Below are 23,336 nucleotides of genomic sequence, written 5' to 3'. Positions count from 1 at the left end.
TCGGGAATTCAGGCTGCCGTAAACTTCTGCACAAAATGAGAAGAAATGGCCCTTCAGGCAAAATGAAACCTATTAAAGCATTATCCTACCTATGTCATAGATTGCTTGGTAGAAATGTTCTTGGCTAATGCACTGTGAGAACTTCATATTCTCTTTATGTAAGAGCTTTCTGTGCTTCTGATTTTAGGCGATCATGGCTCAGCTTCCCCAGGAGCAAAAAGCAAAGATTGCGGAACAGGTGGCCAGCTTCCAGGAAGAAAAGAGCAAGCTGGATGCCGAAGTGTCCAAGTGGGACGACAGTGGTAACGACATCATCGTGCTGGCCAAGCAGATGTGCATGATTATGATGGAGATGACGGACTTTACCAGGTGAGCAGTGCCCAGCCCCCACCAGCCACACAGAGGGCAGCTTTCCTCCCGACAGGTCAATTCAGACAGGCAGGACCGTGCCGCTTTGTGGACATCTTCTCTGTTCCACTCCTCTCTAACTATGAAAGGCGTCATATACAATGATCCTTGTTCTCTTTTTTCAGAGGTAAAGGACCGCTCAAAAATACATCAGATGTGATCAGCGCTGCCAAGAAAATTGCTGAGGCAGGATCCAGGATGGATAAGCTTGGTCGTACCATCGCAGACCACGTAAGTGACAGAATTGCTTCATCCTGGGCTCAGGCAGCCCAGCCTGGTGCCTTCCAAGGTGGCAATAATGATTTTTCATGGGACACAGCACTCTTCTCATCTCAAAAATAGTTCTTAACTCACCAACTTGCTTTATTAATACCAGCATAGATTTTTAAGGATTTCGGAATTCTTGTTTCTTCTTTGACAAGTCTTAGGAGGTAGGCCCGGTTTGCATTAGAGCACATCTCTGGAGCAGGTGTGTATGTTCTGTAAACTTCCCGTGGTTGACAGCTAAAACCAGCCTCTGCTGTTGACTGTTGTGTATTTGTTACCTCTCACTTCTCTTCAGAACTTCAGCTCTGGGCAGGAGCTGCTTGTGCAAACCCTAACACACTGAAACCAGGTGTGTAAGATTTATCTTCCTATGGATTTATTTCATATAAGAATCAGGAGCCTGTTTGGCTAGTGTTATTCCTCCTACTGATATATCAAAAAATATGGTTCTTACTTCCTGGCAAGTTTGCATTTCCCTTGATGCTCCAAGACTTATTATCAGAGACAGTGTTTTTCAGTTACAGTTTTTCTCTGCAGTTACTAACTCTTCCTACCCCTTTCCCTGAAGTATCCCAGCTGCAGGCTGAGTGACAGCAATTCTCCATCGCTCAAGCCACAGACTCAGAAGTCATCCTTGACTCCCCCTCTCTCATGTAATCCAGTACTAAGCCCTACTGCTTCTCCTGGCCTCACAGATCTTGACACCAGCCAGTCTTTTCCTCTCTGCAACCACCAGCTCGGTCCAGACCTCGGCCGCATACCTGGACTCCCATGGCCTCTCCTCACTGGCTTCCCACTCTTCCCTCCATCCTCCACACAGTTGCTAACACGGTCTTCTTATATGATCATCTTAAAATGCAAGTCAGATATGGCTCTGCCCTGCTTCAGTAGCTTCTTAAAACTCAAAGTCTCCAGCATGGTCTCAGACTTCATTTCATGCCACGCTCTCACTGCGCCCCAGCCTCACAGGTTCGAAGTGTTTGCTGTAGACACTTGAGAGGTACTCCATGTTTCCTTCTTCGGGAAAAGCCTCTTAAGCCGGCCCTGAGCTTCCCTGTGCCTGGTCAAGACCTCATGGTCCCCACGTGCTCTCTTCTTGCTTTGGTTTAACTCAGTTGTCCTCCATCTTTGCCTGAAGTGAACATCTCCTTTCATCAGGCCTTTACAGTGTGCATTGTAACTGAGCAGATAAAGTGCTTCTGAGCAGAAGAGCTATTTGGATGGTTATTAGCTAGCTCAAAGCACTCTGACTTTCCTCCAGAGCCAGGCTCTTACTTGCTGAGGCTTTTTCTCACCTTGAGGGGCATGGGCCCAAGCAGAGAGTAGCCTAGGTCTGTGACTGCCCCAGATAATTGGATAACACATCTTTCTTGCCCTTTGCCCAGTAAGGAGAGAAGCCTGTTGGTGGCACACTGAGCCTTTCAGAAATAGCCCTGGGGGTGGGGTGTGTTTGGACCGGGCCCAGAGTGCTTGATGCTCAGCCTACTCTCCCCTCAGTGCCCAGACTCGGCCTGCAAGCAGGACCTGCTGGCCTACCTGCAGCGCATCGCCCTCTACTGTCACCAGCTCAACATCTGCAGCAAAGTCAAGGCCGAGGTGCAGAACCTCGGTGGGGAGCTCGTTGTCTCCGGGGTAAGTCTTATTCGTGAAAAGAAGTGGTTGGTAAGAATGTGCTTTTGAAACGAAAGTAGCCTCTTGTCCACATACACTCCTCACCTGCCCTGAACGGGAAAGTGTGCTGTGGAAAACCTGAAGTTTCTCTTCAGTCCTTGGAGGCCAAGGACTGCATATCGCCGCTTCCTGCTGAACTGCAGTTCTGTTTAGCAGGGCGCAGTTTGTGACAGCTTGGAGCCATCACAGGGCTGGCCTCTTCCCTTTTGCTGGCCGCTCATTGGGAAAAATATTTTTATCTTCCTTGCTTTTCTTTCCCCAGAGAGGAATTGAGCCTGTTCAAAAATTGCGAAGATGATGTAGATAGGCTTTCTCAAACCTCCTCCACCCCTCACAGTGCCCGAGTAGTCTCTCTTCCATTGTCTGTTCACCATGTCACAGCCTGGTCCCCCTGTCACCTTGAACAGGGGAAAGAGGACGCCTCGCTCTGTGTGCTGGGCTCCACGGATTGCCTGTGGCTTCTGCTAACCCCACGGAATTTCCTTTCAGAGAACTATTTTGTATGTTGGACTCACTGACAGCATTTGCTCACCTGCTACAGCATAAATGCCTGTCTCTGGGGAGCAATTATCCCTCTTCTCTAAATGAGCGAGGAGACCCCCTGGGTCATGACTGAAAATGGTGCGTTTCTGTCTCAGAGGGCTGGCTCCGTGCCTGCTCCTCCGTGGCCGTTCACAGTGCTTGTGGTTATAACTCTGCGATCACTCAGGAAGGTGCAGAGCCTCCTCCAGCTTGTGTGAGTGAATAAAAACTTGCTGAGGGGTGGAGGCAGGCAAGGGGATGGTGCCTTATGTTTTTGTTACTACTCCCTTTTCTTCTTCAAGAGATCTGAAAAACACAGGTGTTTTCAGGGTATTTGGACAAGAGTAGGCAGCCGCGAGGAGAGCTAACCAGGAGCGGGGCTGCTGCTCAGCCCTGTCCTGGATGGGGAGAAGCGGGGACTCCCCCCTCAGGCACTGACAGTCCCCCAGTGCACATGGGGCTGGAGGTCAGGCCTGTGGTCCTCACTGCCCCCATCTGTGCCTCTTAGGTGGACAGCGCCATGTCCCTGATCCAGGCCGCCAAGAACTTGATGAACGCCGTGGTGCAGACAGTGAAGGCGTCCTACGTGGCCTCTACCAAATACCAGAAGTCTCAGGGCATGGCTTCCCTCAACCTCCCGGCTGTGTCGTGGAAGATGAAGGCACCTGAGAAGAAGCCCTTGGTGAAGAGAGAGAAACAGGATGAGACACAGACCAAGATTAAACGGGCATCTCAGAAGAAGCACGTGAACCCGGTTCAGGCCCTCAGTGAGTTCAAAGCCATGGACAGTATCTAAGGCTGCCCTAGCCAGCTGCCCCCACCCGTTGGGGCCCCTAAAGATCAGTCACTGTTCTTCACTCAAGTGTATTTGCTACATAGAACACTGATGTTAGATTCCACAGGGAAATAGGCAGAGTTTAAACTTGGCCAGGTGGTAAATTTTTGAAGGCCATATTTGTCTTTAAGTTGGTCAAAAATACCTTTAGAATTCAGGAGCATATTTCCAGCTATATTTTTTTTATAAGATTAAAGAAAAATAAAAATTCCATAACCAAAGAGAATCTCACATTAACTTGTTATTAACACTCTTGACCGAGTTGTGAGGCCCATTCTGTTTGAGAGAAGGAGATCTACCAGCCCTGGGTTCCAGCGGTTTGGCTGGTATTATGTGACCAAAGACGACCCAGAGTGAGCAACCTGGGTGTCTTAGGAAGCTATCCCTGGAGGAGGAATGTTCCCAGAAAGGTCTTGAAAGGGACGTAGCACATAAAACTCAGTAAGACGTAATGTATCATGAAGACAACTGATTACTCTCTTTATGACATGCAATGAGAATTTTAATGCATGGTTACAATTACTAATGTACTCTGCTGCAGGACATTAATAAAGTTGCTTTTTTCAGGCTAGAATGTTGTGATGCTGTAATCAGAACATGCTTTTTTCCCTTTCTTTGGCTTCAAATGCAAATTCATCATTGGGCTCACTTCTAATAATTGCAATGTTTCCTGCCTTGGGCTTGCAACAGAAGCCTGACAAAAATAGTGTTTACTTAGGCAATAATTTTGACTTTACCTTATTTGTGATTACTATAGCGATTACTATAGCTACAAGGTATAATTTTACTGTCTTATTTAAATTTTATGAATTTGAATGTTTTTTACACTAACTTTTCCCAATAAAGTCCACTATGAAACCAAGCCTGAGCAGCCAAAGTCATTTTCTTTGCCTTCCAGTAGCGCGGAGTCTTACATCAAATGTCACCTGCAGTGCTCGGGCCCTCCCGGTGTCCCTCCTCCCCTGGGACAGTGTTGCTCAGTGAGGAGACTATGCCCGTGGCTCCAGGCCAAGGGCTGCACAGCCTTGTAGCTTCCGTGCCAGCATACCAGGGAGGGCTGTGCCAACCTCAGGAATTCACGTGTTGTGCTTCAAGGTGCAGGTCAAAACCCTGGAGGCATCCTTGACATCTCCATGGATATCACCCCCTCTCTCTTCTGAATCATTCCCATCAGCTTAAACCGTATGTTGATAATAGCTGCCTAAAAATAAAATCCCTCCTTAATTTAACCCCATGTCCCTTCCCAGCAAACATCCCCACCTTAAGCAGAACTGCCTAAAGGATGTGTGTGGTCCTTGTCTCCTCTTCCTCACGTCTGTTCTCTCTGCCATTCCACTCAGCTCTGGTCCCCACCACTCTACTGCGGTCCTCCCTGTTAAGGGGGCCGTCCTCCACCCCATCACACAGACCAGCTCTGTCTCCTTACCAACCTCACAACTAGTGGCCCAGGTGAATGCTCCCTCCAGAAAGCTGCTCACTTGACTTCTGGAACACTGCGCTCTGGTTTTGTCTTCCTTACTGAGCGCTCCTGCTTTTCCTAGTTGTTCAAAGTTGCACTGTCCCAGGGCTCAGTCCCTGGGCCTCTTCTCTTCTCTGGCTCTACTCACTCTTCTGGTCTTAGCCAGACTTCTGGCTTTAAATACTGTCCAAATACCGACTTCTCCTGGGATTCAACTTTTATAACTGCCTGCCTCCTAAACTCTGCACTTGGATTTTTTTTTAGAGAACTTTTCTTTTTTTGAGGAAGACAGACTAGCCCTGAGCTAACATCCATGCCCATCAGCCTCTACTTTTTTTTTTCTGTGTGGGACGCCTGCCACAGCATGGCTTGACAAGCACTGTGTAGGTCCACCCACACCTGGGAGCCAAACTGGCAAACCCTGGGCTGTGCCACCAGGCTGGCCCCTGGATGTCTCACTAAATCTCTCAAACTGGACCTGCCCAAATTCTTATCTTTGAAATGTATGCTAGGTCCAACTACTTACCACTTCTGTTTACTGTCACCTGGTCTCAGCCCTCATCACTGTGTTAGTTATCTATTACCATGTGACAAATCGCCCCCAAACTTAACAGCTAAAACAGCAAACCTGTTTATTACCTCACAGTTCGTGAAGGTCAAGAATCCAGAGCCGCTTAGTGGGAGGTTCTGACTCGGGGTCTCTCATGAGGCCACAGTCTCTCTCTGAAGGCTTGATGGGCTGGAGGGTCTGCTTCCAAGCTCCTTCGCATGACAGCTGGCAGAAGGCCTGGCTCCATGCCATGCAGGCCTTCCCATAGGGCAGCTCACAGTGCAGTAGCGGACTTCCCCAGAGTGGGTGATCCAAGAGAACGGCAACCAGATGGAAGCCACAGTGTTGTTAAAAACCTGATCTTGAAAGTGATACACCATCACTTCCACTGTATTCTACTGGACACAGACCCCCCCCCCCTACACTGTGGGAGGGGACAGTACAAAGGCTGGAAGGTGGACTCCCACAGCCATATGTACCCAGACCATTGCAGTAAACCCCCCTTCCACACACACACGCTTCCCTGAACATCCTCTTCCTTCACACGAGTCCCCACAGCAGTCACAACGATCCCCATAAAACAAGTCAGTGTCATTCTCTTAGCCCACACCTTCCAGTAGCTTCCATCTCAGTAAAAGCCAAAATCCTAGATGAACTTCTTTGTCATTCGCCCTTTGCACTTGTGGTTCCACTTCTCGAATGCACTTTTCCCAGATAACCCTATGCTTTCTTAAGGTTTCCTTTAGGTGTTTCATCAAGTCCATTTATCAGAAAGACCTTCTCTGATAAATCCTTAACTTGCCCTCTCTTTCTTATGGCTTTACATATCCGTTTGGGTGGGAATCTTTATTTTGTTCATTACTGACTCTCCAAGGCCCCTGGGGGATCTCTGGTGGGACTGGAAGGCGCTGGCCACCACCCTCCAACCCTTGTGAATTCAGGATTCAGGCTGACTCTTGGGACATTCTCATGGCTTTTTTTTTTTTTTAAGATTTTATTTTTTTCCTTTTTCTCCCCAAAGCTCCCCAGTACATAGTTGTATATTCTTCGTTGTGGGTCCTTCTAGTTGTGGCATGTGGGACGCTGCCTCAGGGTGGTTTGATGAGCAGTGCCATGTCCGCGCCCAGGACTTGAACCAATGAAACACTGGGCCTCTTGCAGCGGAGCGCGCGAACTTAACCACTCGACCACGGGGCCAGCCCCACTCTCATGGCTTTTTTTGCCATCAGTTTGTCACACTCCAAACTCTTCCAGACCTGAGCTCCAGCACATCTGTCCCCAGCTGCTTCACCTCCAGCCCTGCACCCCAGCAGTCCCCATCCAGTCTTCCTCCTAACTCATCTACTTCTCGCCAGCAGAGGCCAAGACCCCACCCCACATCTGGATTGCTGCAAAGCCTCCTAAATGAGCCTCCTATCCAGCCCACAGGATCCATTCTCCATTCTCCATCTAGTAGCGAAGCAATCTTCTGAAAATACCTCCTAAAGAGTCAAGCCTCTGCATAAAGCCCTCTGCCTGGGGCTGCCCACTGCCCACCTGACATGCTGGCAGCCCTGTTCATGGTCTCTGCAGTGTCTGGTACTGTGACCCTGCCCTCTGCACCCACGCTGACCCCTGGAGGCGGTTCCCGGGACACCCCTGTGGTCTCCCTGTGAGTCCATCACTTGCATGTCTGGGTTATCACCTTTGCCATATCGTCGTCCCAAGCAAAATACCATTATTTACTTGAAAAGACTAACTTTTGTTTAACTTTGCCTCCTTCTAAGCAGTATCTATGAAATCACGTGTGATGTGCTAGTTACAGTTTTTCTAACATACTTTAAAATAACATTTTAATAATAAGTGTTTCATTAATGTATCACCTAAAATCATCCCTTGTACAATGGGAAACACTGGCCCACAGCTGCCTCTTGCTCCCCCAGGCTGAGCCCTCTCAGCCATGGCACATGGTGTTAGAGTGCCAGCCCCCATGGGACTGACCCGCATTCCTTCAGGGAATAGACAGCGTTGGTCTTGTTGACCCCATTGTCCAGCAAAGGGCCTGGCGCTTGCTTGAGAAATATTCTTGAGCCATTTGAACCATTCATTGATTAAACCAATCAAAAGATAACAGAAGGCAAAAAGCGGACAACTGAGGAGGCACCAGAGGCCCTGCCCAGAAATACCGAAATCCTCCTCTGTCCTCCTCAGAGAGCACACTCTAAAGATGCTCAAGCCTGGGCTGAGCACGAGGGAGCTTTGCCTCACCCTGTCCTTAGGGGTATTCCCTCCTGCCCTTCTGCCACCCACTAAGAGAACTGTCTCTCCTTGGTATCTTGAGGCTTCTTACTTCTCAGCCAGGGTAGACACGACCCTCAGTGTCACCTCCCTCAGCGACACCTCCCTTTGGTGAGGCCTGGCCGGCTCCCTCCCCAGTGGCACCTCACCAGCCTGGCACTCTGGGCTTAGGGGCCCTCACACCTGCTCTGGCCACTACCTGCACCCAGGGCCTGCAGAGCCCAGCTCTCCTCTCCTGCTGGCAGCAGCTGCCCTCCCTGCCCTGCCAACCACTCTGCAGCGCCTCCCATGGTCCCTGGGCACATACTTCAAAGGCTCCACCTCACCTCTGCGGCCTTAATCCTCACAGCTTCCACCGTCTCCATCCAGGCCAGGGTCACCTCTCCATTGAAGGCAGAAGGGAGCTGCCAAGTCCTGGGCACACCCAGAGCCCATGTCAGGCCTTTAGCCACATCCCCCCATCTCATCTTTACAACTTTTGAGGTGTTGGTGCTATTACTGCCCCTCAAACTTTAAAGCTGAGGGAACTGAGTCAGAGAGGTGAAGCCCCTCACCCAAGTCACACAGCTGGCAAGTGGCCCAGCCCTGCCTTGCAGCTTCAAGATCCAGTCCCTCTAAAGACCCCAGGTTCTGACCATCCCTTCCTGCAGCCACAGAGGGCAGGGCAGGGCAGGGCAGGGTAGCCACCTGTGCCCCCTCAGCCTTACTCTCAGGAGGCTGACTGGAGGAGAGGTGGTCAGCTGGGAACTCCCTCATGCGCCCACCCAACACATCTGCCCCATCCCTGCACCTGGGCCTCTGGCCTCTGCCTGTCAGGATGCAGGAACTCTCCTTTGGCTTAGGCCATCCCTTGGCCAGTCACTGGATCCCGGCCTACTCAAGGATTCTGCCCCCACAATTCTATTTCCCACCTCGCCAAGTTTTCCTTCCTCCTGGATCTTTCTCATCAGCGTACAAAATGTACTCTGATCCCACGGTTGGAAAAAAAAAGACAATACAAACATTTCCCTTGAGTCCATGTCTCCCCTCCCCTTATAGAGAACTCCTCAGGTGAGCCTTCAGACCATGTCTCCACTTCCCTCACTTCTCCCCAGCTCACACCATTCTGTCCAGTTCTCTTAGTAGCATGTGATGCCAGCAGCCACTCCTTCCCTCTTTGTCACACCTTCTGGAGATTTTCACATTCCACACCCTTCACTGATCTCTGCTCCTCATCTCCTTTACCAGCTCGTGCTCCTCTTGACCTCTAATGTTGAGGTGGTCCAGGCTCAGCCTTGGTCCTCTTCTCTTGCCTGTCTCCGATGATTCCTAAGCGGTGGTATGCTGGTAAATGCTTGACAACCAGCTTTCCAGGGCAGGGCTGGGAGGCGATGCATATATATACATACATGTGTTTATTATATATTTTACTTCTATAAAAGAATTGTAGCACATAATTCACAAATAACAAAATATGCAATACTCTTTATTGTAAGTTCCATATAGCCAACTGATTCTCACAGAAGGCTTTCATTGATTTTTGCTGAAATCTTGCATCTATAGCCAACCTAAGGTTGCAACTAACTAACGAGTCTAGTTCTGACATGAATGGTGGTCGGTATTTTGTTTACCTTAAGATGAAAATGAAACAAAAACATATGTTGGAATTTCACTTGTTTTTCAGTGAGTGACTTCTTTGATGAATCAGATAATAGTTGTCAGATACTGTGCGACAGTTTCCTCAATTTTCTGCACTACCTGTGATGACGCACTTTTAAGTTTAATTAGCATATTCACATTTTTTCCATCACTTTAAGTCTAGACAATCACAAAATAATAAATTAAGCCTTGACTGTAACATTCCCAATTTCCATGGTATAAATATTCCCACCACATCAGATTTCCAGCCACCAACATGATGTCCTGAAGGTGGAGCTGGGAAGAGACACGCAGGCGCGCAACCGTTAGTGTTTCTGCCACCCAGATACTGCAGACGTAAGCAATCGCAAGAGCACAGAGGATGGCCAAATATGAACTAATTAGGAAAGGATGAGTTTTGAGTATTCACTATGTTAAAAATTTTTAGTTTTAAGTTTATTTACATAAAAATTCCCTCTTTTTGGTGTACAGTTCTGTGAGTTTTGACAAATGCTTAGAGTTGTGCAACCACCACCACAATCAAGAGACAGAACAGTTCCCGTGTGCCATCCCAATGTGGTGCAAACATCCCTCTATCCTAAGTCCTGATAAAACTCTTTCCCTATGGTTTTGCCTTTTCCAGAATGTCATATAAATGGAATCATACAGTGTGTAGTCTTTTGAGTCTGCCGTCTTTCGATGAGGATAATGCATTTGAGATGCATGCCTGTGGCTGTGTATCAACAGCACATCCCTTTCCGCTGCAGAGCAGTACCGCATTGCACGGGTGCACCACAGTTGGTCTATCCATTCCCCAGATGAGGGGCATTTGATGTTTCTAGTTGTTTCTTTTTTAATAGGAAAAGTTGATATAAGCATTCGTGTACAAGTTTGTGTGCACATAGATTTTCGTTTATCTCAGGTAAATACTTAGGAGTGAGATTGGTATGTTGTGTGGTAAATGTATGTTGAACTTTATAAGAAACTTACCAACCTGTGTTCCACAGTGGCTGCATCACTTTGCATTCCCACCACAACGTATGACAGTTCCAGTTGCCCTGCATCCTCCTCAGCACATAGTATTGTCAAGGTTTTTTTTTTTAGCCATTTTAGTAAGTATATAAAAGTGTCTTGTTCTACTTTGAATTTCCCTAACAACTAATGATGCTGAGCATCTTTTCACATGCTTATCTGTCATCTGTATATCTTCTTTGGTGAAATGTCTTTTCAAATCTTTTGCCTATTTTTTTTTATTGGGTTGACTATTGTCTTGTTGATGACTTTTAAGAATTCTTCATATATTCTGGATGCAAGTCTTTTGACAGATAAGTGATTTGCAAATATTTTCTCCCTGTTTTTGGCTTGTCTTTTTTTATTAATTTCTTTCACAGAACAAGTTTTTATTTTTGATGTAGTCCTGTTTATCAATTTTTTACTTTATGAATTGCACATTTTGTGTTGAATCTAAGAACTCTTTGCCTAAGTCAAGGTCACAAAGACTTCTTTCCTGTTTTCTTCTAAAGGTTTGATCATTTTTCATTTAGGTCTGTGATTTATATTGAGTTAAATCGGGTGTAAGATGACAGGTGTAGGCCAAGGTTCATTTTTAAAATGCGGCTGTCCAGTTGTTGCAGCACCATTCATTGAAAAGACAATCCTTTCTCTACTGAAGCGCCTTCACACATTTTGTCAAAAATCAATTAACCATATTTGCATGGGTCTACTTCTGAACTCTGTTGTGATTCACTGATCTATGTGTCTATTCTTTGACCAATGCCACACTCTCTTGAGTGCTATTGCTTTGTAGCAAGTCTTAAACTCAGCTGATGGGAGTCCTCCAACTTCGTCCCTCTCTTTCAAGATCGTTTTAGCTATTCCAGTTCCTTTGCATTTCCATATACATTTCCAGATCAGACTCTTGATATCTAACAAATTCCTGATAGGACTGCATTGAATCTATAGGCCAATTTTTGGGAGACTGATATCTTAACACTAGTTAGTCTTCCAACCCATAAACTCAGTCGGTCTCTCCATTTATTTAGATTTTTTCTTTTAACAGTGTTTTGTAGTTTTCACCATAAAAATCCTGTACAAATTTTGCCAGATTTATACATATTTCATTTGTTTCAGTGCTATTGTATATGGTATTTTTAAAATTTCCTTTCCAGTTGTTCATTGCTAGCATATAGAAATACAATTGATTTTTGAACATTGACTTTCTATCTTGTGACCTTGCTGATAAACTCATTGCTAGTTCTAGGAGATTTTTATACATTCCATGGGATTTTCTACATCAACAATTGTGTCATCTGCAAAGAGAGAGAATTCTTTCTTTTTTTTCAATGTGTATGCCTTTTATTTCATTTTCATGCCTTACTGAGCTGCCCAGGACTTCTGGCACAATATTGAAAAGGAGAGGTGAGAGTGGCATTCTTGACTTGTTCCCAATCTTAGGAAAAAGTCCGTCTTTGACCTGTTAAGTTTGATGTTTGTTGTAGGTTTTTATGTAGTTTTCCTTTATCAGGTTAAGGAAGCTCCCTTCTATTCCTAATTCGCTGAGAGTTTTTATTACAAATGGATATTGAAGTTTGTCAAATGTGTTTTCCACATCTATTGAGATGATCATGTGGCTTTTTCTTTAGTCTGTTAATATGGTGAATTCAGTTGAACTAGCCTTGCATTCCCAGGATAGACCCCATTTGGTGGTGATGTATTATCCTTTTATATGTATCCTTTTCTATATTGCTACATTTGATTTGCTAATATTCTGTTGAGGAGTTCTGCATTGAGGATTTTGGTAGGGACCTTAGAAAAATCTGAAGTCCTTACCACAGCCCCCAGGATCTCCCCTCCTCAATCTCCCAACCTCATCGCTTATGAGGGATATTGGTCTGTAGAGTTTTTTCTTTTAATATATTTGTCTGGTGTTGGTATCAGAGTAATGCTACCTATGAAATGAATTTGGAAGTGCTTTCTTCTATTTTCAGGAAGAGATTGTGTAGATTTGGTATTATTTGGTGCAATTTGGCAGTGAAACCATCTGGGCCTGGAGTTTTCTTTGTGGGAAGATTTTAAGCTAAGAATTCAATTTCTTTAATAGATATAGGACTACACAGGCTATCTATTTATTCTTGAGTGAGTTTTGGTAGTTTGTGTTTGTGGGAGCAGAATAACGGCTCCCCAAGGACATTACATACTCCTCCCTGGAACCTGTGACCATTTACCATAACCATAACCACATAACCATTGTTATGTTGTGTGGCAAAAAGAAATTAAGGTTGCAGATGGAATTAAGGTTGCTAATTGGCTGATTTTAAAATAGGGAGAATATCCTGGATTATCCAGGTGGGCCCAATGTAATCACAAGGGGCCTTACAGTGGAAAAGGGAGGTAGAAGAGTAAGTCAGAGTGAGGTCATCTGAGAACTTGACTTGGTTTTGTTAGCTTTGAAGATGGAGAAAGGGTCCACAAATCAAGGAATGCAGGCAACCTCTAGGAGCTGGAAAAGGCAAGGAAGTGGATCCTGCTCAGAGCCCATAGGAAGGAATGCAGCCCTGTGGATGACTTTGATTTTTGCCCTGTGAGAACTGCATCAGACTTCTGACCTACTGAACTGTAAGATCATAAATCCAGGTTGAAATAAGGCACAAGTTCATGGTAATTTTTTATAGCAAGCAATAGAAAACTAATGCAGTGAAAGACAACTGTTTTCCAAAGAATTGATCTGTCATTTCTTCTAAGTTGTCAAATTTATGGACCTAGAGTCGTTCTTAGTATTCACTTATGATCCTGTTAGTGCTTGTAGACTCTATAGTGATATCCCCTCTTTAATTCCTGATATTGGTAATTCGTGTCTTCTTTTTTCAATGAATCATCTTTTCATTAATTTTCTCTAATTTTTCTGTCTTAAATTTTATTGATTTCTGCTGTTATCTTTATTATTTCCTTTTCTTTTGCTTTACTTGGGTGTAATTTGCTCTTGCTAGTTTTTAAAAATTACCTTTGCTTTTTTTTTTTTTAAAGATTAGCACCTGAGCTAAAATCTGTTGCCAATCTTTTTTTTTCTTCCTCTTCTTCTCCCCAAAGCCCCCCAGTACATGGTTGTATATTCTAGTTGTAAGCGCCTCTGGTTGTGCTATGTGTGACGCCACCTCAACATGACCTGATGAGCGGTGCCCTGTGCCCAGGATCCAAACCAGCGAAACCCTGGGCCGCCGAAGCAGAGTGTGCAAACTTTACCACTTTGCCACGGGGCTGGCCCCACCTTTGCTTTACTAACATATTATTTAACTGTAAGTTTATATAATTCGGTTTTTAATAATGGCTGTGTTTAACGGCTAGCTCGCAATGTTCCTGATACCCACACGGCTTACACACTATGAGCTGGCTCCTGCACACACTGCTTCCATGTTTCTCTCTTCACACGTGGCCTCTTCCTTAGGCTCCAGACTCTATCTCCACTGTCTACTCAACAACCCTACTTGATGGTCACTTGATATCTCAACATAAACATGTCCAAAAACAATGTCCACACAAAGTCTCAATCTTTTTTCCCTACTCTTCTCTCTTCCCACTTTTGTATACAGCACCTCCACACACCCATGTGCTCAAGCGGCCAAGTGAGACTTCATCCTTGACTCTTCTTTCCTTCTATGCCACATGCTGTTGGTCCGCACGTCCTCTCAGCTCTATCTTTAAAACATATCTGGACTCTGAGGACTTCACACCACCTTCTCTATCATCACCCTGGTTCAAACTGCATCAGCTCTCACCTGGATTCTGCAATAGATCCACACTGGGCTCCTGCTTCTGCCCTTGCCCCTGTTGCCTGTTCTCACCACAGCAACAAGGCTCTGGGAAGCCTTCCCTGACCTCCTCAACTTGGTCAGGGGCCTCCTCGGCTCCAACTGACCAAGGCCTCCCCCCATCACAGTACATGTCACGCTGCAACTGCTTCCCCTACCAGACTGTGAGCTCCCTGACAGCAGGGCCTATGACTCACCAATCTCAGAACCCTGGGGCCTAACAGAGTAAGTGCTCAATAAATACAATTTAAATAAAAGAATGAACAAATGAATTAATAAAAACCAGGCCTGCTGAGGAATGGGGTGAGGACCCAGGATCACCATCCCACACCCTGTCACTGTCATCCTCCCACATAGAGGACCTAATTCAGCCCAGTCAAGGAGCAGGGAACCAACAGTCATCCAGGGCCGACGGGGTGTCTGCCAGTCACAGCTCTCAGTCCAGTCCTTGCCAGAAGGCCAAGAGCCCTGTGGTCCCACCATGTGACGGGGTGGGAGAAAAGGAAAGCAGCCTCCAGGCCCTGGCTGGAAGCAGTCACATCACCCCGAATTCTGAGGGCTATGGCCTCCCATTACCATTTTCTGCCTAACTTTGAGCCCAGGTCACACTCCTTGGCCACAGTTCCCAGGATAGCACCCAAAGTGAAGGCAGAGAAGGCTCCTTCTAGACCTTCAGACAACAGTCATGATGAATTGGGTGATGGAATCAGAGCCCACATCCAAGCAGCCCAAGCCTGAGCCCTGGGTCACACTGCTGCCTGTCTCCTAGGAGGGTCTGCTTCAGGGCCCAGGACCAAGAAATCAGAGGCCCAGGACAAACCCGAATGGGATCAGCAAGAAGACAGACTGCAGACCAAAATTGAGCCTCCCTGATGCCTTGTCTAGGCGTATGTGGAGAGGAGAAGAGGGTAGCAGCAGTCCCACCACCTGGCCTGTGGTCTCAGCAGCCTGGCACTGGTCTGGCTCCCCTCATTTCAGCCCTAGGGACCACCCAAGAGCTTGTGGCCCAAAGTCTCCTTTCTGCTTTACAGATATGCTGTTTTGTGCAGCATACCTGAGGGTAAAAGAGATCCCAGGGTCCTAAATCAGGCCTCCACTGGTGCACTCCTTCCATGGGGATCCCTCCCCATATCCCAGATCAGACCCTGGTGGTTACAGAGGCCTCAAGGGCTCTGGAGATCCCCAGCCCAGCCTGATACTGCCCAGGGCCTCCCTCACATTCTTGAAGCCCTTGCTCAAAGAGCACACCTGCACCACAGCCTCAGTGCTCACCTCTGCCAGGAGGAGGCCCAGACCAGACTTGCCCCCAACCCCAAGCCCTCCTCTCTCCCACATGTGCCAGGGCAGCCCCATTCTCCCACCTCTCACGGTCCTTCTTTCTCAAATCCACCTGCAGAGTCTGCTGACACTATCTTTAAAGTGACTCTTGACCTGGGCCTTAGCCAGGCGCCAACACCTCCTTTCTGAACCTTGCCCTGCTCTGCCACAGAACAGTTGCTCTGCCATCTCTCCTGGTCCTCCCACCACTGCCTGTCAAATTAAACATTATGCCCTTCTGAGCTGCACATTGAAGGCTTCCACCACAGCATGATCAGCCCAGCAAATCCCAGCTCTGCCACTCAGAAGCTGTGTGACCTCAGGCTGATCATGTAGCCTCTCTGAGCCATGATTTCCTCATCTATAAAGTGTACTTCGAAGGCTACTGAGAAGTTTTAAAGGCAGTGAGGCAGTAAGTACCCAACACTTGGTAGACTTCAGGTCTGATCCCAGCTATGCCCGAGCCCTGAGGCTTCCTACCCTGGCAAAACGGTTTCCTGCTTCCCTCCTACTCTCCTGGGAGGGCTCTGTGTAGGCAACGGCTCTCTCTCTCTCAAGCTTCCTCGGTATTGTGGCGTGAGGTGGGCAGGAGAGGACCTGAGGCTGAGCAAAGGGACTGCAGGGAAAAATGCTACCTACTACTCCATGTTTCTTTGGGCCTCAGTTTCCCCTCAGCCCAGTGAGGCTTAAATTTCTATGTGCAAGGCCAGGAGGGGGAGATTTCTACATGGCGGCTGGGAGGGGTTGCCTGAGCAGCACTCTGGTGCATTGGGAAAGGCTGAAAAACAAACGCACCAGAATCCAAATCAGGAAAGCCCAGAGCTGAGGTTGCCGTGGCAACCCACAGCAGGCTCCCAGCCTGGCGCTCAGCCTCTCTGGGGTGGGGGCCAAGGCTTGCCAGGCTCGGCTGCCCCCGCCTCTGAGGCCTCCTCCTTAGGCTCGGCCCAGCTCAGCACAGACACAGGAGAGAGGCAAGGGCAGAGAGAGGCACTTCTGCCCCATCCAGTGGGCCTGGCAGGCCTGGGTTCCCACTACCAGCTTTAGCAAGATCACTCCTCTCCCAGAGCGAGGCCTGTACCCAAGGGCCTCCAGAGTGCAGCAAGCCAGCCCCGTGTCCTTCCATCACCCAGGCCCCAACTGCTCCAGCCTAGCATCAGCTGCCTGGGCTGACACAACATCCCTGCGTGTGGAGATGTCCTCAGGCTTCTGCCAGGGCCAGTGGCCTTGAAACTATTACTTGGGCACAGGGTGGAAGGGGCAGTGAGAGGATCCCCTAGACCTCCCTTCATGGCCAGGTGGGGGAAGGAACAAGCACGGGTGCCAGGTACTGGTGGAGTGCTTTCTGCATGTTTTCTCTCATTTAATGGCATTCTCCTTTGACAGATGAGGAAAAAGGCTCAGGGAAGTTAAGTGACTTCCCAAAGTCACAGAGCTACTGGGTGGTAAAGAGCTGGGTTCCAGCCAGGGTTTTCCAACTCCTGAACCCAGATCTTTCCCATGGAGTCTGTTACTGGATGCCCTCGGCTGACCATCCAGCATGTCACTAGGGGCCCTCAGGAGCCTATCACCCAATGATCCACCTATCTACCCTGGGGGGCTCTCACACACAGCCCCCCAACCACAGGGCTGTGCCCAGTGTGCACAGACATACAGTAGACGGACAGACAATGGCCTTCATGTCTCTATTTAATGGCCAAGCTAGCACTGCCCAGATGATACCCAGGCCTCAGCAGGGAAGTCCTCCCTCTTGTCTGGTGTCCCCTGAAGAGCCCACCAAAGCTGGTGCCCTTCAGCCTTGCTAGCAGCATCCCAGTCTAGTCTCAGTGTTGGGTGGGCGCCTCATCTCAGTTCCTTCAGCAAGCTGTTGATGGAGCCCAGCAGTTCCCGGAAGTAGCCCTCATCCTCGCCATCTTGGAGCTCCAGGGTAGCCAGTGCCTGGTACTCCGCCTGCAGGCTGGCCAGCATCCTGCTGAGCTGGGGGTCCTGACGGAAGCGGTCCCGGCAGGTGGCCAGGAGGGCGCCCAGTGTCTGCAGCACCTTTTCACGGGCATCATGCTCAGGCAGTGCCAGGAGGTGGGCAGTGATCTCACACCAGCCCTGTTCCCGCAGGCCTGGCAGGAGGTGCACCTGGCGATACTGCTGCAGCTTCTCTGGGGACATCTCTCGGGTCAGCTTGGCTTCCTCCTCGGCAAACATCTGCCATCCGCACAGCCAGGCACCAGGGACGGGGTGGGAGGGGGAGAGAACACACAGAGAGCAGTCAGCGCTGCCCTTCAGATACAAAGGCATGTGGCTGACCCGTGAGTTCACACCCTCTTCCTTCATCCCCTTGGGCCTCAAAGCCCTTCATGGGAGAAGGCCAGCTGGATTCATGGCTTCACACGTGCTTCCCCATCCACCCATCTGTCCTTCCAGACACTCATCAAAAACAACTGCACAATGTGCCAGGTGCTGGAGAAACCAAGATGGAGACACATCCCTGCCCTCAAGGAGCTCAGGGTCTAACAGGAGAATAAAAATTCACCAAATAATTCCTAAAGAGCATGATAAATTTAGTTCAGCAGTGTAATGTGGAGGCAGACAGTCTGGGTTCAAATTCCTCCTCCCCCACTGATAGCTGAATAATCTTGGGCTGGCACTTAGCCTCCCTAAAACCCAATGTCATCATCTCTAGATGGAGATGATATGACCCCTTCAGGATCGTTAGGAGGACTCAATGGGATAGTGAACATGCAGCCAGTGTCCAGAACAAAGAGCATACCCAACAATGTGAGATTTGATATCAAGTGTTATTACACCATCTACAACTCAACAAATGTTAGCTATATCAACAACATCGCCATCATTACCACTACAGATCCACTCCCTCAGAGGAGTCAGGACATGGGGGATAGAAGAGGATGGCATTTCTCTGAGTCTTGAGGTGTGAGAGTTGTCCAAGTGGACAAGGGTGAAGGCTCCACACACAGGAGAGTTAAACAACAGGGCTGAGCCAATCTCATGGTTGAAGAATGGCAGGTTGTGCTGGTCTATGGGGCACAAGGGCCCGAGGGCTCGGCTGGGGCTCAGAACACACAGAACCCTGGGTGTCCCTCTAACGAGGGTGGCCTTTATGCCCAGGGCCTGGGGAGTTGAGGAAAGTCTGGGTAGGAAGTCATATGCTCGGCCCATGTCTATAAAGTGCAGAAACACAGCCCTATCAGCAGAATATGGTGGGAACTAATCCTGTCAGGCTGCCACAGGCAGGAAAGGAAACACCAGAAGCCTGACAAGTTATCAGCTTATTTCAAATGTCAGAGGAAGGCTACGTAGAGATGGAGGGTTGGCAGGGGGCAAAGATATCCCACACTGGCTCTTCTAAATGTACCTGCAAGAAGAAAGAAGGAATCTCTGCCCTAACTCCAGGTGAGAATGAGGCATGCAGATGATAGGGAAGGCAAAAGGGAAGTCCAGGAAAAGATCAAGGGCCACAGCGGACCACCTGATGGCCTTGGGGCCCATCGGGGCTAGCAGAGGAAGTAGGGGAGAGGTGGGGGTCAGCATCCTGGGACAGAAAAGGCTGAGAAGCATCTGAAGTGCTCTCCTAATTACCCCCAAGTCCTGCCGGCTCAACCTCCAAAACACACCCCAATCCTCCCAGCTCTCTGTCTTTGCTCTGTGCACCCCGCTCCTCACTGCACTTTTGCAGTCCACTGCCTCCAGCTCACAACCTGCCTCCTCCAGTCCTCTGATGGCAGACAGTGCTGCCCAGCCCCAAACCCTTCACAACCTTCCATTTCTGATGATCAAGACTAAACCCCTTCCCTGGGACTTCTGCAGGATCTGCCCCTGCCGGCACTTGGCCTCGTCCCCACACATGCCCTCACTCTGGCACCTGTCACAGTAACTCTTCCCCAGGGCCTTTGGAAGTGTAGCTCCCACTTCAAGGCGCATTCTTACCCAACTCTGACTCCATAGTTAACTCGGCTCACCTCTCAGATCTCAGCGCCTCCCCAGACTCCCCAAAAGAGGTCAGGGCCCTGATCAGAGGTAGGCCTCCATGACCTATATGCTCTGGGTGATTCTCTGATAAACGTCTGCCTGAAAGCACCAGGAGGGCAGAGACCATGGACTTGGCACAGCATTGGAAGGACAGACACCCAGTCAACATTTGTGGAAGGAACTGGCAGGTGGATCACCCCTGTAGCTCTTCAGCTCCACGGAGGTGTGAGAGGACACGGGCTCACAACCACAGGCTGGCCTCCCTTTGTGCAGAAGCAGCAATCTGAGAGGGAGGTCCACACTTCCATGGGAATTCTGTGGTTCAGCTGCCTCCTCCCCATCCCAACAGTGCCCTTGAGGTGCATGGTGCCCCAAACGGCAATAGCCACACCTCCGCCTTCAGGCAGCTATGGACCCATCCCCAGTTTAGCTAGTTCTTCACTCTTTCTGAGGAGCCACAAGAACAGAGAAGCGCTGACTGCCTCAAGCATAGAGTATGGCTGATGTCTGTTCTAAAGCTCTCTGGCTGGAACTCCTCCACTGTCCTCCTCCCTGCAGAAGGATGACTGTCTCTATACTGTTTGCAAGGAGATGAAAGTCCCTTCCTGATCTTTGCAGCACCCTAAAGGCTCAAAGGCAGGCTCCCAGGGTCAGACTCAGGGCAGTCTTGGTGAGACTGCCCAGTGGCTGCTCTCTGGGGATGAGCCAGTGTCACAGTGCCCACCAGACCAGGGTTGGGGCAGCAAAGAGACACTCAAGACACCAGAGGAAAGAGATCAGTTTCTCCTGGGAAATGCCAAGCCAATGTACATGTCCTTCTGCAGGCTCGCTGGCCCACACCCAGGATGTCAACTGAGCCCAGGCCTTATTAATTGGATGTGAACACCACATGGCTGCCCGCTGGTCTGAGAAACTGGGTTTCTGCAGCTTGGAGAGGCGGGAGGACAGAGAGAGAGAGAAACAGACTGAGAAACAAGACAGGCTAAGAGGGACAGAGGCAGAAAGACTGAGAGAGCAAGAGCGGGAGAGCAGGAGAATGGGAGCACATACACAAAAGCAAACAGCTGACAGAGAGAAGCAGCGATAGACAACACTGACCCTCAGCCTGAGGCCTCGAGGAGGGGTTCATAGAGCAGGAGAGGGGGCAGGGAGGAAGGGTGGACCCCTAGGCCGCTAACACTCAGCACCAGTTCCAGCAGCTGCCCAGCCCTGCTCCACCAATCGCAATTGGCTGTGTGGCCTCAGAGAGACAGCTGAGAAAGCCCTACCACTGCTCTCTGCAGCAGCTGAATTAAGAACCCAGGCCTGGCTGGTTTTACTCTCTCCTTAATTAAGACCTTTTCAGGCTCACAAAGAGCAAAGTGGGCCAGGCATCAAGTCTTCTCCCAGGCAGCAAGCACCTGGGGTCCCCAGGGCCCTTGAGGACAGCCACTCTGAGCCCCAGCCCAGAGCCAAAGCTCCCAGAGGAGGCACTCCAGCTTTCTAGAATCTTAAGATTCAGCATCATTCCAGCCCCTGACTCCTTGGTCTCCTGGCTGCTGTGATGGCTCTCAGGTGCAGCCGCTCCATCCACCTGCTCCTCATGACCCCACACTATTCTTCAGCCAAATGACCTTTCATTCTGTGAAGGGCTGATCCTGGCTACGTCTGCCTTTGATCATGCTGACCCCTCTGCTTGCACACATAGCCCTGACCACTGCCAGCGCCCCCTCCTCCCTTCCCCCTCCTCACCAGGCCTCAGGTTTCAGCTTAGCAGTCATTTCCCACAGGATCCTTCCTGACGTCTCAGATCCTGAGTGTGGGGCTCTGAGGAAGCCCCACAGCATCCCCATCTGTCTAGCTCAGGCTGGCATGTCTGCTCAGGAGCTCTCCATCACGAGAATGGAGGGATGGATGGAAGAGATGTGGGAGGGCGCAAGGGTCAAATGGTCAGAAGGAAACACAAAGTAAAGTGAAGGGGAGGCAGGACGGGCCTGGGCACTCACCTTCTCAGTGACCAGGTCATAGAGCAGGGTGACCACACGCACAGCCAGCACCTCTGTGCCCTTCTCCTGCACCAGGCTCCTCAGGACCTGCAGCCCCCCTAGCTTCAGAAACTGCTGTTGGGCATAGGGGAAGTGTCGCAGTAAGGAGCACAGTGCAAACAGGACCTGGGGAGGCACAGATCCAGATGGGTGAGGGGTGAGGGGCCACACAGATCTGGCCTTGCCCCGAGGCACAGAAAAGGCAGTCAGAGGTGCCTCAACTACCCCAGCCCAGCCTCCATTCTTCCTGGCGCCACCCAAGACGCTCAGGTATAGCTACACCCAAGAATCCAGGTCTGAGAGAGCCAGGAGAGACGTCAGACATCTTCGATATCACCCCGTAGATAAACTGAAGCCCAGGGCAGGAAGGCAGGGGGTGGGACCCAAGACTACACTGTGTGAGCCAAACCCAGGCCTCCAGACCCCTTGGCATGCTGCCATGCTGCTTTAGATGACTGGGACCTCTCCCCCTACACCACGCAGCACATGACCACTCAGGCCCCAAGGGGTGACATGTACTGCCTGGAAAGGGACCCTTGCCGTCCAGGCTCCACAGGTGTGCTGGGAGCTGGGCAGGAGAAAGGGAAGAGAAACACACCTTCTTCTTTGCAGTGAGAGGCTGCTCCGTAGCCAGGATGACCAGCAGTTTCTGCAGGGCTCCCCCCTCGATGGCCTCCACCTGGACCTTTGGGTTGCTGTCGGGGCGAGAAGAACACGAAGGTGTGACTTTGCACTTACTCACCAACTCGGGGGCACACCACTGTGCCCAGCCCAGGGATCCTGGTGGTTAGGGAGCTGACGCCACAACAGCCATCCCTAGGGAGAAACAAGGTGCACAAGGTGGGGAGGGTTCCCACTCTGGACAAGCTAGAAGTTAGCTGGGGAAACAGAGACTAATTGGTGTGGATCCACCTGGGTAAAATGGCCTATGGCACAGATGATGGGCCAAGAGCTCCCATACCAGTCTCCCATTACCCAGCAGCCAACCGGCTGGGGTGATTTGGGAAGGGAAATCACCTGTACCCATTTTAACATCCTTCTGATGCTAAAGGTGCTACTTCAGTGTCCCGCCTATGGAAATCCTCCCTGTACACCCCCCAAGCCAGTATTGGGTGCTCCTCCTTCCATGACCACAGGCACATCACACACTCGAGGCTATTACTAATACATCTGTTCCCCTCTGGGTGTGGAGCTCCTCCAGGCCAGGGGCAAGGACCCTTTCCACTTCCCTCCTCTCCTGGGCAGAGAGCACACACAGCCTGTAGTAAACGCTTATGAGAGGAAGGCAAGAAGAACAAGATCCAGGAGGCCTCTGAATCCCTGAGTAAATCCTAAACATGACCAACTCAGCTGCCTCCCCACCAGACCCTGCATTCTATGAGAGCAGCTACTGTGATTTTCTCTCTCTCTTTATTCTCAGCGCTCAGCACAGTGCCTGCCATGTCATGGGGCCTTGGGGCCCTGGACAATAGGCAATGAATGAATAAATACATGTATACAACCACGATTGTACCAACCAACAAATGGCAACACTGAAACACTCAAAACCCATTCTGGGCTGGAGAAAGAGCGAGGTGATTCAAACAAACTCTTCAGGCACAGC

At 49.5% G+C, this 23,336-nt stretch overlaps 2 protein-coding genes across 23 annotated transcripts in view; one reads left to right on the top strand and one right to left on the bottom strand.

The window, feature by feature from the left end:
- Positions 1-4,565, top strand: part of CTNNA1 (catenin alpha 1) — a 314,003-nt gene extending 309,438 nt beyond the window's left edge. For all 13 annotated transcript variants that reach the window (XM_070234165.1, XM_070234167.1, XM_070234166.1 and 10 more), the window contains 4 exons: positions 188-369; positions 534-639; positions 2,173-2,307; positions 3,377-4,565. In XM_070234165.1, coding sequence (XP_070090266.1) covers positions 188-369; positions 534-639; positions 2,173-2,307; positions 3,377-3,664 — 711 coding nt within the window. In that variant the 3' untranslated portion in view covers positions 3,665-4,565. The remainder of the gene's footprint in view (positions 1-187; positions 370-533; positions 640-2,172; positions 2,308-3,376) is intronic.
- Positions 4,566-17,396: 12,831 nt separating this feature from the next.
- The window catches only part of SIL1 (SIL1 nucleotide exchange factor), a 254,106-nt gene continuing 248,166 nt past the window's right edge, over positions 17,397-23,336 (bottom strand). For all 10 annotated transcript variants that reach the window (XM_070234176.1, XM_070234178.1, XM_005599371.3 and 7 more), the window contains 3 exons: positions 22,332-22,428; positions 21,695-21,859; positions 17,397-17,924 (listed from right to left, as the gene is read on the bottom strand). In XM_070234176.1, the coding sequence (XP_070090277.1) occupies positions 17,568-17,924; positions 21,695-21,859; positions 22,332-22,428 (619 nt within the window). In that variant the 3' untranslated portion in view covers positions 17,397-17,567. The remainder of the gene's footprint in view (positions 17,925-21,694; positions 21,860-22,331; positions 22,429-23,336) is intronic.

Source organism: Equus caballus, chromosome 14 (assembly GCF_041296265.1).
Source record: "Equus caballus isolate H_3958 breed thoroughbred chromosome 14, TB-T2T, whole genome shotgun sequence".
Taxonomy (NCBI): domain Eukaryota; kingdom Metazoa; phylum Chordata; class Mammalia; order Perissodactyla; family Equidae; genus Equus; species Equus caballus.
Note: the sequence above shows the minus strand (reverse complement) of the source record. Positions and strands in the feature narration are given on the sequence as shown.